The 18,779-nt window shown below is 44.4% G+C and overlaps 2 protein-coding genes across 2 annotated transcripts in view; one reads left to right on the plus strand and one right to left on the minus strand.

The window, feature by feature from the left end:
• The window catches only part of LOC114653862 (protein disulfide-isomerase TMX3-like), a 1,157,775-nt gene that overhangs the window by 510,398 nt on the left and 628,598 nt on the right, over positions 1-18,779 (minus strand). The window lies entirely within an intron of this gene.
• The window catches only part of dok6 (docking protein 6), a 538,250-nt gene continuing 533,351 nt past the window's right edge, over positions 13,881-18,779 (plus strand). The window contains exon 1 of the mRNA XM_028803400.2: positions 13,881-14,126. Coding sequence (XP_028659233.1) covers positions 14,061-14,126 — 66 coding nt within the window. The 5' untranslated portion in view covers positions 13,881-14,060. The remainder of the gene's footprint in view (positions 14,127-18,779) is intronic.

Below are 18,779 nucleotides of genomic sequence, written 5' to 3' on the forward strand. Positions count from 1 at the left end.
AGATTTCAATTTTATATTTGATATACTGTATGACTTTTTCTGAACACAATTTTTTTTCCCTGATATGGATGACTGTTGGCTTTCAAAGTGCAATCACACCGAGAGACAGCAATAATATTATTCACATAAACCTGATTAACTTTTCAAAAAGTGCTTTACCCAACTGTACGGAACAGCAGCTTCTCATTAGTCCTGATAAGTCCTGATTCACTCATCTCATTTTGCTGAATGGTGACAGGGCCTAAAGCATTTTAAATGGAGAACTTCTGGATTGGCATGCACCCCTTATCAGAATTATTTGAATTTAGATTATTTGTGTGAATCCTCACAACTTTTTTTTTTTTTTTTACTGTTTAGAGTAAAGAGGTGAATTTAATCATTGCCTGCTTTTAGGAGGGCGTGATGCTAAACAGGGAGGGCAGCACAGTGGGCCAATGGATAGCAGATAGATGTATTGATGTGTTTATCTTCATATTATAGACACCATCCAGATAATGACACCACTTTGAAATGGGCCTTTAAGTGCTATGACTTACTGTACTTCTATATAACATGAAGCTTTTGTGATGGTTACGTTACATGGTATTAAGTGACAAATAGACAATCTGACTACTTTAGGTTTCATGATCCTGACTGCTTTATCCTTATCATGGACATCAGTTCTCTGTGCCCATTTTTCACAATGATGGTCTCATTGCCTTCCCATGGGCTCACCACCTATGGGAGGGGCCAAGGAGGTCGGGTGCAGTGTGAGTTGGGTGGTGGCCGAAGGCGGGGACCTTGGCGGTCCGATCCTCGGCTACAGAAACTGGCTCTTGGGACGTGGAATGTCACCTCTCTGAAGGGGAAGGAGCCTGAGCTAGTGCGCGAAGTTGAGAGGTTCCGGCTAGATATAGTCGGACTCACCTCGACGCACAGCTTGGACTCTGGAACCAATCTCCTTGAGAGGGGCTGGACTCTGTACCACTCTGGAGTTGCCCCCGGTGAGAGGCGCCGAGCGGGTGTGGGTATACTTATTGCCCCCCAACTTGGAGCCTGTACATTGGGGTTTACCCCGGTGGACGAGAGGGTAGCCTCCCTTCGCCTTCGGGTGGGGGGACGGGTCCTAACTGTTGTTTGTGCGTATGCACCGAACAGCAGTTCGGAGTACCCACCCTTTTTGGAGTCCCTGGAGGGGGTGCTAGAGGGCACACCTTCTGGGGACTCCCTCGTTCTGCTGGGAGACTTCAATGCTCACGTGGGCAATGACAGTGAGACCTGGAAGGGCGTGATTGGGAGGAATGGCCCCCCTGATCTGAACCCGAGCGGTGTTTTGTTATTGGACTTCTGTGCTCGTCATGGATTGTCCATAACAAACACCATGTTCAAGCATAGGGGTGTTCATATGTGCACTTGGCACCAGGACACCCTAGGCCGCAGTTCGATGATCGACTTTGTGGTCGTGTCATCGGACTTGCGGCCACATGTCTTGGACACTCGGGTGAATAGAGGGGCGGAGCTGTCAACTGATCACCACCTGGTGGTGAGTTGGCTTCGATGGTGGGGGAGGATGCCGGTCAGGCGTGGTAGGCCCAAACGTGTTGTGAGGGTCTGCTGGGAACGTCTGGCAGAGCCCCCTGTCAGAAGTAGCTTCAACTCCCACCTCCGGCAGAACTTCGACCACATCCCGAGGGAGGTGGGGGACATTGAGTCCGAATGGGCCATGTTCCGTGCCTCTATTGTTGAGGCAGCTGACCGGAGCTGTGGCCATAAGGTGGTCGGTGCCTGTCGTGGCGGCAATCCCCGAACCGGCTGGTGGACACCGGCGGTGAAGGATGCCGTCAAGCTGAAGAAGGAGTCCTACAGGACCCTTTTGTCCTGTGGGACCCCGGAGGCAGCTGATAGGTACCGGCAGGCCAAGCGGAATGCGGCTTTGGTGGTTGCTGAGGCAAAAACTCGGGCGTGGGAGGAGTTTGGGGAGGCCATGGAGAACGACTTTCGGACGGCTTCGAGGAGATTCTGGTCCACCATCCGGCGTCTCAGGAAGGGGAAGCAGTGCAGTGTCAACACTGTATATGGTGGAGATGGTGCGCTGCTGACCTCGACTCGGGACGTTGTGGGTCGGTGGGGGGAATACTTCGAAGACCTCCTCAATCCCATTAACATGCCTTCCAATGAGGAAGCAGAGCCTGGGGACTCAGAGGTGGGCTCCCCCATCTCTGGGACTGAGGTCACCGAGGTGGTCAAAAAACTCCTTGGTGGCAGGGCCCCGGGGGTGGATGAGATACGCCCGGAGTTCCTCAAGGCTCTGGATGTTGTAGGACTGTCTTGGCTGACACGCCTCTGCAACATCGCATGGACATCAGGGACAGTGCCTCTGGATTGGCAGACCGGGGTGGTGGTCCCCCTCTTTAAGAAGGGGGATCGGAGGGTGTGTTCCAACTACAGAGGGATCACACTCCTCAGCCTCCCTGGAAAAGTCTATTCAGGGGTCCTGGAGAGGAGGGTCCGTCGGATAGTCGAGCCTCGGATTCAGGAGGAACAGTGTGGTTTTCGTCCTGTCGCGGAACAGTGGACCAGCTCTATACCCTTAGCAGGGTCCTGGAGGGTGCATGGGAGTTTGCCCAACCAGTCTACATGTGTTTTGTGGACTTAGAAAAGGCATTCGACCGTGTCCCTCGGGGAATCCTGTGGGGGGTACTCCGAGAGTATGGGGTACCTGCCCCCCTGATAAGGACTGTTCAGTCCCTGTACGATCGGTGCCAGAGCTTGGTCCGCATTGCCGGCAGTAAGTCGAACCCGTTTCCAGTGAGAGTTGGACTCCACCAGGGCTGCCCTTTGTCACCGATTCTGTTCATAACTTTTATGGACAGAATTTCTAGGCGCAGCCAGGGTGTTGAGGGGGTCCGGTTTGGTGGGCTCAGGATTGGGTCACTGCTTTTTGCAGATGATGTTGTCCTGTTTGCTTCATCAGGCTGTGATCTTCAGCTCTCTCTGGATCGGTTTGCAGCTGAGTGTGAAGTGGCTGGGATGGGAATCAGCACCTCCAAATCCGAGACCATGGTCCTCAGCCGGAAAAGGGTGGAGTGCCCTCTCAGGGTTGGTAGCGAGATCCTGCCCCAAGTGGAGGAGTTCAAGTATCTCAGGGTCTTGTTCACGAGTGAGGGAAGAATGGAGCGTGAGATCGACAGGCGGATCGGTGCGGCATCCGCAGTAATGCGGGCGTTGCATCGGTCTGTTGTGGTGAAAAAGGAGCTGAGCCGCAAGGCTCAGCTCTCAATTTACCAGTCGATCTATGTTCCTACCCTCACCTATGGTCATGAGTTATGGGTAGTGACCGAAAGAACGAGATCGCGAATACAAGCGGCTGAAATGAGTTTCCTCCGCAGGGTGTCTGGGCTTTCCCTTAAAGATAGGGTGAGAAGCTCAGTCATCCGGGAGGGGCTCAGAGTAGAGCCGCTGCTCCTCCGCATCGAGAGGAGTCAGATGAGGTGGCTCGGGCATCTGATCAGGATGCCTCCTGGACGCCTCCCTGGTGAGGTGTTCTGGGCACGTCCAACCGGGAGGACGCCCCGGGGAAGACCCAGGACACGCTGGAGGGACTATGTCTCTCGACTGGCCTGGGAACGCCTTGGGATTCTCCCGGAAGAGCTAGAAGAAGTGGCCGGGGAGAGGGAAGTCTGGGCATCTCTGCTCAAGCTGCTGCCCCCGCGACCCGACCTCGGATAAGCGGGAGACAATGGATGGATGGATGGATGGATGGTCTCATTGCACTCAGGCAGACATTAAACAGATGCTCAATCCGGGATCCTCTCCCAGAAACGCTCATTAGACTGGCAGAATTGGTTTTTACCCGCAGTGTACTTCTCTTTTGATAATAACTGCTTTCACCAGGTCTGTAGAATTTCAAAGGCTACTAGAACGGGGCCTAGTTATGTCAACATTTCTGTCGGCCTGGGTGCAAAAGCAGTGCCAACAGTGCCAAGAAGAAGTATGGGAACCCTTTATAAATGCAGGAACTGCATTTGTGTTGTGACGGACGGCTGGGGCTCTTGCCCAGTCAGGATGCCTGGAAGATGGAACGACCAGGAGAGAGGAAATACCCCATGGAACACGATAGAGCAGCCCCCCTGGTTTGCATCGGGGCCACGGGACTGGAGCTTAGAAGCTGTTGGGGACCGTGGCCACTGCCAGGGGGCACCCGGACGATCTCGAAGACCTGGACTGCAGCACTTTTGCCACACCAGGAAGTGCTACATGAAGAACATTCGGGGTCAGGTGGAATGCTTCCGGGTGCCCATGCAGCACTTCCACCACACCAGGAGGTGGTGCAGGAAGATCGTCAAGGAGCACCTGGAAAACATCTGCGTGAAACATAAAAGGGGCCGCCTCACTCCATTCTGGGAGCCGGAGTCAGGAGGAGGAGGAGGAGGAGGACAGAGATGGTGAGGAAAAATAGGAAGGAAGAATAGAAAAAGAAAGAAAGAGCAGTTGTGAGGGACTGTGTACTGTTGTGCTAAAAGAAGAGAAATAAAAATTTGTGTGCTTTTTGGACTTGTGTGTCCTGTGTCTGTCTCTGTTTCGTATCCGGGCTGATCTTCCACAGTGTATACATTTGTCATAAAGTGTGGTTTGATCCGTTTTAACTAATAACACACAAATCATTGTATTCTTCTTGTAAATCTTAAAAACGTCATTAAGCCATTCAAGGTCTAGGTTGGACCCCTAGGCCAGTGCCTTCAACAAAAGCTAACTTGAGTCAGGAGTTAGCAATCCTGGAGACCAAACAATGACACGAGAGAGGAGGTGTGGTTTAGAGCTACTGTGACCAATAAAACAAATGCAAACCTTTTGAGTTTGCTACTCACAAGAAGCTTCTGTTCATAAGAGGCATCTGTCACAAAAAAGAGATCTGAGAAGAACTACGATCAGGAATGGTTGATTTTCATGAAGTCGTTTCAATGAGATTAGATATCCATTTGCCCACAATTAAACAAACTGTGTATAAATGAAGATGATTTAGTACTAAGGTCAAATTGTTCAGGATGAATAAGCAGTGGTACAAAAAGGGCACTGCATACCAACATGAAAACATCGTCCCAGTGGTGAGGTATGGTGGAGGGAGTTTCATGATTTGGGGCTGCTTTGCTAAATGGAAGCCTGGATAACTTGCCATCACCGAGGCAAAACTGAATTCCCAGTATTATTAAGGTATCCTCAATAAGTCTCCCTTATTCATTATTGAAATGCTTAAAGACGTTTAAATCACTTTTATCCATGAGTATTATATTTGGAACAACACAAATATTAAGTATAAGAGTAAAAGTGGTTTAATAATATAAGTTGCACAATTATGCAACGAGGAGGGCTGGTTGTTGCCTACACATAATTTTTAGATACATTTCAAGTTCTTGTCTCCCATATTAAATTTGCCAATGCATACGGAAGTCCCATGAATTGGGGAGCGCATCTCCCTACAGTACCCACTTGTGGCACTGACGGTCCCCAGCAGGGTTATGTTGCTGGACTACTACTCCCAGAATTCCCTGTTGGTTCCCAAATAGGTGCAGATATGGAGGGCTGCTGCCATCTGACACCTGGGGGAATTAAATACCCCTCTGCAAAAGTCCTTCCCTGTCTTCTTTTCTCCTGGCCACTTGTTTTCGGGCTTCCCGCCTGGGTAGGGAATCTTCTTTGGATGGGATGTCCATCCATCCCTTAGGACAGTCTTGTCCGAGCGTGCCATCCTTCCCTGTCTTGGCTGGGAGGCCTTTCTGTTTGCTCACGGCCTTCCGTCCGAGCAAGGGACCTTCCCAACTTCCTGCCAGGAGGCCTTACTATCCCTCTTGCCTTCTACAATATATATATATATATATATATATATATATATATATATATATATATATATTGTCACACACTTGTGCTTAGCAGCCAACCTACAAGCCCTATGGTGAGTGATATACCGCGAGATGAAGGGTTGATTTTGAGTACTAACGTCTCTCTCTCTCTCTCTCTCTTTCACCAGACCCAAAGAAGACAGATAATGATTATACTCACTTACCTCCACCAATTCCAGGTTCTCTAAATGGCCAATCCACATTATTTCTGCTTCCAGCTCCAAAAGATGAGGTCTCTTCTGGCCCCACCATGATGGCATCACTTTCCGGCTCCTAGTGATGACATCACTTCCGATTCCGCCATGATGACGTTACATCCAACCCCCCAGTGAAGACGTCACTACTGGTCCTGCAACGATGACATCACCTCTGGTTCATTTTTGATGACATCACTTCCGGTTCCGCCATGACTTCTGGCCTACAGTTTTGATGTCCTTTCCTGCCATATCACATCCTGTCGCCATTTTCTGTATAAATATCTCCATCTCAGTACTGTATGTTGTCAAATGCTTTGGTTTTTGATCCATTTTTTCACTCAACTTTTATCAAGTCCGACGGACATTATGTGGGGCAATTTCCCCAACTCTTTTTGACACATCTGAATTGATTTTTCTTATTAACTTTTTATCTTATTAACTTATTGTTAGTTTGTAGTAGTCGCTTGGTGTATTTTGTTTGTGTTCATCATTCTGTTTGTATCGTTTGTTGTTTGAGTTTTTGTCAAACAAGGGTTAGCACTGCTGCCTACTATTCAGATCACATTTTTGGCCACAATGATCAATCCAACATAGTTGGCAGATGCCTTCCTAGCCCTTAGGGACACTTAAACATTATTGCACCATTATAAGCCACTTAAAATGAGTTTGGATCCTCCTTCCCTATTGACTTCAATACATTTCTCAGAGTTCAGTGAAATGCGCAAGCATTTCTGTGATTATGGCGAACTCCTCTAACGCTCATATAAGGAGATTGTGTAACCCTTGTGTAATGCCTTCATGTGTTTCCTTTTGGAATGCAAAATTAGATAATATTGGCTGAAAAACTGTAGGTAAAACCCCAAATCATTATAGTCTGACAAATAACGTTAAAGAAGTCACTTATGGAATTGTACCTAAAATGTATCCTGCTAAGCTAACCCTGGCCATAGTTAAGCATTATTAGGATGAAGTCTTTATGTCTTGTGCTAATGAAAAAGACGCTAATCTTATGATCTCATGATGCTAGTCTTGGTTTCATCAGACCAGACAATCTTGTTTCCTCACACTCTGAGAGGCCTTAAGGTGGCATTTTGCAAGCACCCAAGTAGGCCTCCATGTGCCTTTTACTGAGGAATAACTTCTGTCTGGTCATTTTTGCTACAAAGCCCGATATGTGGAGTGTTGCAGTAGTGAAAATCAATCTGAAAGTTTCTACCACCTCCATAAAGGTTCTCTGGAGCTAAGTTAGTGTGACTATTGGGGATCTTGGTCACCTCTCTTACCACTTCCCTTCTTCCTAGATTGGTAAGTTTGGCCAAGCAGCCAGTGCTAGGAAGAGTTATGATTGTTCCAAACTTATTCCATTTAAAATTTGTAACTGATGGCCGGCTGGTCAACCCAGCCAGGATGACCACAAACTGAAAGGATGGGGGAAGGCAACCTCTTTGGGAGACTAGAACAACAGAACATTAGAACAATCTGGACGAGAACAGGCCATTCAGCCCATCAAAGCTCGCCAGTCCTATCCAATTATTTCTAAAAAAACATCAAGTCGAGTTTTGAAAGTTCTTAAAGTGTTACTGTCTACCACACTACTTGGTAGCTTTTTCCAAGTGTCTATCGTTCTTTGTGTAAAGAAAAACTTCCTAATGTTTGTGCGAAATTTACCCTTAAAAAGTTTCTAATTGTGTCCACATGGTCTTGATGAACTCATTTTAAAATAACAGTCCTGATCCATTGTACTAATTCCCTTCATAATTTTAAACACTCCAATCATGTCACCTCTTGTCACTACTTCTCCCAAGATGTTAGATGGCAGCTTCCCTGCAGTGTAGCGCTGCCCCGGATTCCTGCAGTGCACCATGGGACATGTAGTTTAATACCACAGCCCTGATGGGTACCGTGGGTGCTGCCAGGGGATGCTGAAAGAGAACCTGGGGAGTCATGTCTCACCCATAGCCCGTAAGTACTACCAAGTCATGGGGATGAAAGCTCAGAAGTACTTCCGAAAACTCAAATTCTCCATCTGAACCAGAAGTGCTGGTAAGTCATGTGGACGGAAGGACAGAAACACTTCCAGGTCAGATGCTATATAAAGGAATGCTGAGAACCCAGCAAGCAAGCCAGAGTCGGTGGAGGTGAAGAGAATTGTTATTGTGTTATATTTTGAAAATTTGCCTGTTATTTGTGGATGTGGCACTTAGGAGCACTGTTTATAGAAGAGGAAAGGCATTCAAAATCTACTTGGTGCTTTTAACCTGTGACCTGAGTGTTTGTCTTTTGGGTTTAAGGGGCAACAGTGATCCCTAGCGTCCACAAATTTATGGAGGCCACTGTGCTCTTGGAACCTAAAACGCTGCAGGTATTTTTTGTGGCCATACCCAATCTGTGCCTCGACACAATCCTGTCTCTATGCTCTGCAGGCAGTTACTTTGACCTCATGGCTTGATTTTTGCTCAGCTGCGGGACCTTCTATAAAGAGGTCTGTGCCTTTCCTAATCAGTCCAATCCAACTGAATTGACCACTGGTGGACTGCAGACAAGGTGTAGAAACATCTCAGTAGAAATCAATAGCATGAGAGGCAACTGAGCGAGATGTCAAGTGTCATAGCAAAGGATCTGAATACTTGTGTCAATGAATGTTTCATTTTTAATAAATTTGCAAAAAATTCTAAACTCCTGTTTTCACTTTGTCATTCCAGGCTACTGAATGTTGTTTGAGTCAGACTTGTAAACAATGTTATAGTGAAATTCATAGCAAAAAATATATATTTTTCAATGCATAAATAAATCAATTAATTATGTGATTTACTGATTGATTGATTTTTATTCACCCTCTTTCTTTAAAGACAACAGATGAAGCACTACTAGCCGATCAGAAGCTGGAGGATATTACATTAGCTTATGCAAGCCTCTGAGGAAAAGCCACCAGAGATGTTACGAACAGCTGGGCAGATTAATCTTCTGAGTGCAGGTGACATACAGTATATGAGTCAGACTTGCCATTTTGGGAACATGACTCCCGTGTTTTATTAAACGATGGGTCCTCTAAGCTGCAATGCTTACAGAATAAGGTCATGGCATGAACTCGAATTGTAGACAAAGACCACTGAGAGCTGTTATTTCTGTCTTAGTTTTTCCCCTTTACCTGTGGTCTGTTCACCCTGTCTAGTAATTATAGTGTCTAAGTCGATGATTTCCACTTTCTACTGAGAGTTGTCCCTTACATGGATAGCAGAGTTATACCTACTGGTAATCAGTCTGTGGACCTAAAATTTTCCATTCACAATATCAACTACATATTTTGAAAACTCACCATCAATACCACTTTTTTTGGACTTTTATGAGACTGAAGCAACCACAACTACTCTGCACTGACCTTTAGTCATCTTCTTTGATGAGTCCTGCATCTATAATACTTGATGACAACACAAGCAGACAAGAATATCAGTGCTATACAGGCAGCATTATTGACAAGACTTTGTGGTTTGGAACGCACTCACCTCTGCTTCTTGCCCAGGACATTTTGACCATGGTAGGTTGAAGATATCCTGTCACTTTGCCATAAGCTCCTGCCTAGCACCACTTCCAAAAATACCAGAAGATACATGGCGCTATGTTCTTTTGTGTTCCTTGTGTTTTGTGGGTGGAGCCCCAAGAGACAGGCCCCCTGCTGATGTCACAGTTAAAAGACCGCCCTCAGACCTTAGCTTGTTAAGCTGAGAGCAGGTCCTTCAGTGGCTCGTTGCCATCTCAAGGGTGTTTTGTTCAATGTGAGTAATTACTTTTCTGGCTCCTTGAGTTATTGCTTTTGTTCTTGGAGTTCATTCTAGTTTTACAAATTTGGACTTACCTTTTAGCAGATCCGTTTGCTTTATTTTGCCTTGTTTTTGCCATTTTTTGCATATGTCAGTACATTCTTATTTTATTAAAGTTTGTTTCTGTATGGTTTTCCTTTCCTTTGAGAGGCAATTTGATACATTTTGGGACATTTAAAGTCATCTGAACTTTAAAAAATTGAAGATTTTCTGCACAGTTAGCATGGGTTCAGCAGGGACAGGTAAAGTGTTTTACTCATAGGGTGGAATTCTATGAGGAAGCAACAAAAGGATACGATCAAATTGGAGCAGATGATATTATTTATCTTGACTTTCAGAAAGCATTTGATAAGGTGCCACATGAGAGGTTGGGCATCAAACTAAAAGAAGAGGGAGTTCAGGGTGTGGTGTGTATATGAGTGCAGAATTGGCTCAGACACAGGAGGCAGAGGGTGATGGTGCGAGGAACCACATTAGAATTGGGTGATGTTGTCCAGCAGAGGTCAGTGTTAGGGCCGCTGATATTTTTAATAAACATAATTTAGATAGGAATATAAGTAACAAGCTGGTTAAGTCTGCAAATGATATCAAGATGGGTGGATTGGCAGATAGTTTGGAAAATGAATCATTACAAAAGGACTTGGAAAGAAAACAGGGTTGTGCAGATTTATGGCAAATGAAATTTAATGTCAGTAAATGTAAAGAGTTACACATAGGGAGTAAAAATGTGAAGTAGGAATACACAATTGGAGGTCTGAAAATCGAGAGTACACCTTATGCGAAGGATTTAGGAGTTATAGTGGACTCTATAGTATGAAGTGCCAGATAGTGTTCATAAGCCATTAAGAAGGCTAACAGAATGTCAGGTTATATAGCACCCTGATGTGTGGACTACGAGTCTAAGGAGGTTCTGCTGAAGGTTTATAACACACTGGTGAGACCTCATCTGGAGTCCTGTGTGCAGTTTTGGGCTACAAAAAGGACATAACAGCACTAGAAAAGGTCCAGAGAAGAGCAACTAGGCTGATTAGAGGGCTACAGGGGATGAGTTATGAGGAAAGATTAAAAGAGCTGAGCCTTTACAGTCTAAGGAAAAGAAGATTAAGAGGAGACCTGAATGAAGTGTTTAATATTATGAAGGGAATTAGTCCAGTGGATCGAGACGGTGACTTTAAAATGAGTTCATCAAGAACACGGGGGCACAGTTGAAAACTTGTTAAGGGTAAATTTCGCACAAATATTAGGGAGTTTTTTGTTATACAGAGAACCTACCAAGTAGAGTGGTAGACAGTAAGACTTTAGACACTTTCAAAAATAGACTTGATGTTTTTTAGAAGAATTAAATGGACAGGACTGGCAATCTTTGTTGGGCTGAATGCCCTGTTCTCATCTAGATTGTTCTAATGTTCAAAAAGCCTGCTTCCTATATCTCGAGTCAGATCAGGCCTGAAGCCTGCCTGTGGCATTGGCAGGTCAGGCTTCCTTTGGTGAAACTTTTCTGGGTAGTCTTGGGAGAGTCCTGGCCTATTTTATGAGTGTTTCTTGAAGCTTTTCACCAGTTTGCCGTTTTGTGTGCTTCTCAACTATAACAGAACGTACTCTATTTTATCTGTCTTCTTCTTTTCAGTTACGCACCTGATGAAAGTTATACAGCCAAATTGTTGTGTATTGTCCATTCTTTCCTTTTTAGTGTGGAAGTAACCCTTAAGTTGTTTTTCCTTTTTCAGATGCATGCTGACACATCCCTACAATAGCTACACTAGAGGTAGCCCCTATAAGTCACTAGTGCCTAATTAAGGCTGAACAAAGCCTTTGGTCTGAGACAATTGAAAAAAATTATTAACATGCATACCTGTAGAAGCAGCAGATAAGAGTTTTTAAACCTTGAAATGGCCTTGCACTGGTTTCAAATTTTAAGAAAGTGGTCGGATACTGGCCGTAGTTAGTATGGAGTTGTGCACAACGTATGACATAGAAGAAAGATTTAGAGCAGGGTTTGCTTTCCATTGCAAGTTCGTGACTGCTCATTGTATCTATAGCAAAATCAGAAGTTTGTCTTCTTTTTATTAAAATCTGGTGTGTATTTGAGGGGTTTGTTATTAACTTATTTCATATTTATTTATTTAGCTTCTCTAAAACTCTTGTTTCCAGTGCTACTTAAAATTGCCTACAACTCCCAGCAGTCCTAGCAGTACCACGCCCCTGGTCAGATACAGGGGGCGCAGGGGGTGCTGGGAAGAAGGATAATTAAGTGGGCTGCTTAAATAGGAGCCAAAAAGTCAGAGAGATGATCACGATCAACTGTTTGTATTTGTTTTTACACATCAAACACACTATTGGATTACAACTCAACTACTGTTGGGAGCATATACTGATTATAGTGCGTTGCCGCACCCACCACACGACGAACCACCCGGATAGGGACCCAAGTATACCTGTGTAACAGGTGACACCTCAGCACCACCCCGGAACAGTATGAGGTTTTTTACAGTGGCTTGAAAGCCAATCCTGCCACCAACTCCCAAGTTTCTATTGTAAATTGGAGGACCAGCTTGCAGGGCTGGATGCAGATTAACGGCACACCCAGGACAAAGCAATTGTGGATTACAGTTTCTTCTGGATGGATGTGCTGTTCTGCACCTGCTTGTCTGTGTAATTTCATCCTAGTTGAATGTCTTTGTATGGGAAGTCAAATCTTCATGCTACAACTGCAACCTGGTAGGACAAAACTTTACATTTCTTTCAGAATGGCTGTTAGGGGGTTTTCATTCCAGACACCATCGTCCCCTGCATATGCTGTACTGGACGGTATTGGACTTTAAATTTAGTTTTAATTCCTTACTGAGTAGTGTCTGTTGTTTCGTTTGTTTTCACGTATGTAAATACTTATCACTGGGGAGGGCTTTTGCATACACGTTTTTGTGTAATATTATTTTTTTCTTTTCATTATTTCATTAATATATACTTTGTTATCTTTTTATTATTGGTCACGTTTTATCACTTCCTCTGTGTGTGAGTGTGTGTGCTGGGTCAAGTCTGGGTGTGTTCCTGGGGTCATAAACAAATCACCGTCTTCAGACGATGTGAATCTTTGAGTCTTCACAGCCCCCTACAAGCTGAAAGTCCCCCTTTGGAACAAATAAAGTAAATCTAGCTATACAGTTGAAGGTCTCATTTTTAGACTGAACTGTTCTCTGTTCCTTTCATGCCTGCCCAGATTTTTTCCACCATCAGAAATATGTGCATGTGTGTGTGTGTTTGTGCGCATCTTACTACTCTATTGAGTAATACCACAAGTGTGCCCTGCGATGGATTGCCAGCTAATTTAGGGATTGTTCCTTGTCTGAAACCTGATAGGCTTTAGCGATCTGCACCTTTGTATTTTTAAAGTACGGGTGCAGAAAACTGAATGGAAGGAACTATTGTGTGCATATTTATGTCTCCATGCATACATATGTGCATATATTTGAATATACTTTGTATATCATTTGCATATATTACATTTAGCATACAATTGCTTTTAATCTGAGAAAAGGTGCAGTGAAGACGTTAATTACGCAAAGGTTATGACAGTAATTAGAGCTTATTAGAGCAATCTAACGTTACATCCTGGTGGAATATTTTAGAAAACGTGTCTAGCTTTTTCGCTTTTTTACTCAAGTAAACTCGCTCGAGTTTATTGAAAATAAATCATTTATGGCTATTCTTTCCAGCTGCAACAGCAGGGGAAAAATCAATTTCAATTGAATACATTTAGTTAATAAGGATACAGCATTTTAAAAGGCCTCCTAATACAATTGGTATTGATATTGCTGTCAGATAACCTGAATGTATAGCATTTTGGAGAAATCCAACTGTGCCTTTAAGCTCTTACATCAATTAACTGGAACAGTTATGGAAAGCCAATCCCTTTCGTGAGGCTCATTGAATGAAAACAGCCAAACAAGGGCTGCGATTCCACCCCCGTGATGAATAGGGGATGGTGTGATCCAGGAAGCTGAGCTCCGAGTGAATTAAATCAGCTGACTGACTTTATCTCCCTCTATTCAGATGGAATATGCCTTTGGAGCCAGTTCTCCGGCAGCAACACTGAAGCAGGCATTCTGTGCGCCGGAGTGGCTTAGGAAGGAGTCACAGCTAAAAGCAGGAGACTCATTCTGACGGGGAGTATGGCCTCCAACTTTAATGATATAGTGAAACAAGGATATGTGAAAATCCGCAGCAGAAAGCTGGGGGTGAGTAGCACTTGCTGTCAGCTCGGCTTAGAATGCTTAAGTTGCTGGATTTCATACAATTGAACTGCCCAGTAGGGTTTTGCTGTCTGCAGTCTGTGCTGAAGAACAGGGAGGCAACAATAAGAGGACAAAAAAACTTTTTTTTTACTTAAAGCAAAAATGATCAGATTTTATTTATTTATCCTGTATATGTTTTGAATGCTGTTTTATATGATAAACTGATTTGAATGCTAGACTTTTAATTTAAGCTCTGCCTAGTGACAGAATTTGATGCTAGTGACAAAATCTATAAGCTTGTGAAAAGTCGGCACAAGGATGAAAAATGATAGCCAGTCAGCTGCTGTCACCTGTGTGTCTCAGTTCGTGGCTTCTTAGTTCCTTATTTTCTTGGAGATGATTAGCCGCTTGGTGAGAGGATGGAAAAAAAAGTTTTTCTCCGTAGTCACAATTTCACCCTGAACTGCTTTAGTGCTGGCATTGAGTCTGCTGTGCAATTACCAACGGGACTCGTCGACTTGCTTGGCTGGTGTTGGTGTTTTGTGAGAACTTGACAGTCTGCTGTGTCTTGGCTGAGTCTTGTAATACGGGTGTCAAATAAAAATAAATAAGAGAGAGAGAGAGAAAATCTGGATGGCTGATGATGGCAAGATCCTGGTGCATTTCAAGGGATTAACTGTTTTACTTGAAACCTTGGTTAATTCTGCTTATGGTATGATGTCTGAAGGTGCAGAAAAGTGTGAGGAGGATTAATAGGATGGGGAGCGCTCCGGTCGGATAATGAAGGTCTGAATCCATTCATTCTCCTGCAGTACAGTCATAACATAGCCTCACAACCTCAAACCCATTTAAATCAAGTCAGTGAGGCCAAAACAAGTCACAGGAGCCAACCCTGCATAGGTCATACATCTCATGAATGCCCACTCACAAAGAATCTAATTAATAAGAGTGACCAAATCGACTAATCCACATGTCTTTGGAGAGGAAAACCCATACGGACATGTAGAGGATATGAAACTCCTCAAGAAATTACCTGGTTTGGGATATAGTCCCAGCATCCATAAGGCAGCAGCGCTCACCACCTATATACATCATAACTAAACAACATAACATAACATGCTGAATTCAAATTAGGATTATGGGAGGGCAAAGCCTACCTCAGCAACACTGGGTGCAAGGCAGGAGCTAACCCTGCATAGGGCATACTTCTCATGAATGCCCACTCACAAAGAATCTAATTAATAAGAGTGACCAAATCGGCTGATCCACATGTCTTTGGACTTGTGAGAGGAAAACTCATGCGGACATGTAGAGGACGCAAAAACCCCTCAAAAATTACATTGTGTGTGGGATTCAATCCCAGCATCCATGAGGTAGCAGCGCTCACCACCTGTGTACATCATAACTAAACAGCATAACATAACATGCTGAATCCAAATTAGGGTTATGGGAGGGCAGTGCCTACTTCAGCAACACTGGGTGCAAGGCAGGAGATAACCCTGCATAGGGCATCCGTGTCATGAATGCCCACTCACAAAGAATCTAATTAACAAGAGTGGCCAAATCAGCTAATCAACATGTCTTTGGAGAGAAAAACCCATGCAGACGTGTAGAAGATGTGAAACTCCTCAAGAAATGACCTGGTTTGGGATTCAGTCCCAGCATCCATGAGGCAGCAGCACTCACCACCTGTATACATCATAACCAAACAACATAACATAGCATACTGAATCCAAATTAGGATTGTGGGAAGACAGAGCCTACCTCAGCAACACTGGGTGAAAGGCAGGAGCTAACCCTGCATGGGGCATACGTGTCATGAATGCCCACTCACAAAGAATCTAATTAATAAGAGTGGCAAAATCGGCTGATCCACATGTTTTTGGACTAGTGAGAGGTAAACCCATGCAGAAATAGAAGAGGACGTGTGTGACATTCAAAGCCAGCACCAGTGAGTTAGCAACACAAACCGTTGCATAACAATCCACGTATACATAACATAACATAACATAACATGCTTAATCTAAATTAGGATTGTGGGAGGCCAGAGCCTGTCACAGCCATACTGGGTGCAAGGCAGGAGTTAACCCTGCATAGGGCATACGTCTCATGAATGCCCACTCACAAAGAATCTAATTAATAAGAGTGGCCAAATCGGCTAATCCACATGTCTTTGGAGAGGAAAACCCATGCAGACGTGTAGAAGATGTGAAACTCCTCAAGAAATGACCTGGTTTGGGATTCAGTCCCAGCATCCATGAGGCAGCAGCACTCACCACCTGTATACATCATAACAAAACAATATAACATAACATGCTGAATCCAAATTAGGATTGTGGGAAGACTGAGCCTACCTCAGCAACACTGGGTGCAAGGCAGGAGCTAACCCTGCATAGGGCATACGTCTCATGAATGCCCACTTGTGAAAACAAAAAACTCACAATGGACCCAATAAGAGTCACCAAATCAGCTAATCCACATGTTTTTGGACTTGTGAGAGGTAAACCCATGCAGAAATAGAAAAGGACGTGTGTGGCATTCAAAGCCAGCACCCGTGAGGTAGCATCACAAACCGTTGCATAACAAGCCACCCGTACATAACATGACATAACATAACATGCTTAATCCAAATTAGGATTGTGGGAGGCCATAGCCTGTCCCAGCCACACTGGGTACAAGGCAGGAGCTAGCTCTGCACAGGGCATACTTCTCATGAATGCCCAATTGTGAAAAAAGAAAAATCTCACAAACTCCTCAATAAAAGTCACCAAAATCAGATAATCCACATGTCTTTGTTAACTTGGGAGAGTTAAACTTATGTCTAAATGAAGAGAATGTGTGCGGCATTCAAAGCCAGCACCCGTGAGTTAGCAATACTAACCGTTTCATAACAAGCCACCCATACATCATAACATAACATAACATAGAATGCTTAATCCAAATTAGGACTGTTGGAGGCCAGAGCCTACCCCAGCAACACTGGGTGCAAGGCAGGAGCTAGCCCTGCATGGGGCAAACGTCTCATGAACACCCACTCGTGAATACATTCACAAAGGGCCAAGTAACAGTTACAAGACCAACGAATCCACACATCTTTGGACTTGTGAAAGATAAACCCATGCAGAGCATATCCCTGCCACACTGGATACAAGGCAGGAGCTAGCCCTGCATAAGTCTCGTAAGTGCCCAGTTGTGAAAGACAATTCACAACTGACCCAACAAAAGTCACCAAATCAGCTAATCCACATGTTTTTGGACTTGTGAGAGGTAAACCCATGCAGACATGGAGATGATGCGAAAATTCTCAAGAAATGAGCTGATGTGGCATTCAAACCCAGCAGCTGTTAGGCAGCAGCATTAACCACTGCACCATGAATCACCTATGCACCATAACATAATGGCATAACATAAAATAAGGCAGCATCGCTAAGCAGTGCAGAACGAGGCACCTGCTTTGGAATTCAAACACAGCATCTGTTTGGTAGCACCAGAAGCCACCTATACACCATAACATAAGGACATAACATAACATGCTTAATCCAAATTAGGACTATGGAAAGCCAGAGCCTTTCCCAGAAACATTGGGTGCAAGGCAGGAGCTTGCCCTGCATAGGGCATACATTCCATGAATGCCCACTCATGAATACAGTTACAAAGATCCAAATAATTGTGACCAAGTCAGCTAATTCCCATGTCTTTGGATTTTTGTAAGGTAAACCCATGAAGACATGGAGATGATGTGAAAGTCCTCAAGAAATGAACTGATGTGGCATTCAAACCCAGCAGCTGTTAGGCAGCAGCATTAACCACTGTACCATGAGCCACCTATACACCATAATATAACGACATAACATAATAATAATAATTCATCACATTTATATAGCGCTTTTCTCAGTACTCAAAGCGCTATCCACACAGGGAGGAACCGGGAAGTGAACCCACAAACTTCCACAGTCTCCTTACTGCAAAGCAGCAGCACTACCACTGCACCACCTGTGAGGACAATATAAGATAAGGCAGCATCGCTAACCAGTGCAGAACGTGGCACCCATACACCGCAACCTTTCATCAGTTACTAAATCAGCTAATCCACAAGTCTTTGGATTTATGAAAGGTAAACTCATGCAGAGAGGATATTTAATTCCTCAAGAAATGACCAGGTGTGGGATTCAAACCCAGCAGCGTTAACCATGAGCCACCTATACACCATAACATAATGACATAACATTAAATAACATGCTTAGTCCAAATTAGGATTGTGGGATGCCTGACAGGACGTTTGTGTATCACACAGAGAATGACCAGTTAGCCCACTCAAGTACGTGGGAATTCAAAACCCACTTAGCCACCCAGGGAACATTCAGACATCATACAGACAATGGCAGATTGCAGAACGTCCCAGTCACAGATTATTCATGCTGACCCCCCAACACTTCACTATAACAAAAATGCACCAAACGAGTAATTACACTATTTATCCCCCACATGTTCAGGTTTTGCCCATTCAGCGCCTTGTTCCCTAACAAGTGATTTGCAGAGAAGATGACAAGTGCAGTTTTACACATGGAAGAATCGCACATAGCAAAATTATCTGGAAGGATGGGTGAAATTCATAGAAACATAAGAGAAAGCAAAAGAGAAGGAGACATGCAGACA

The sequence above is a fragment of the Erpetoichthys calabaricus genome, chromosome 6 (genome assembly GCF_900747795.2).
Source record: "Erpetoichthys calabaricus chromosome 6, fErpCal1.3, whole genome shotgun sequence".
In the NCBI taxonomy this organism is placed as follows: domain Eukaryota; kingdom Metazoa; phylum Chordata; class Cladistia; order Polypteriformes; family Polypteridae; genus Erpetoichthys; species Erpetoichthys calabaricus.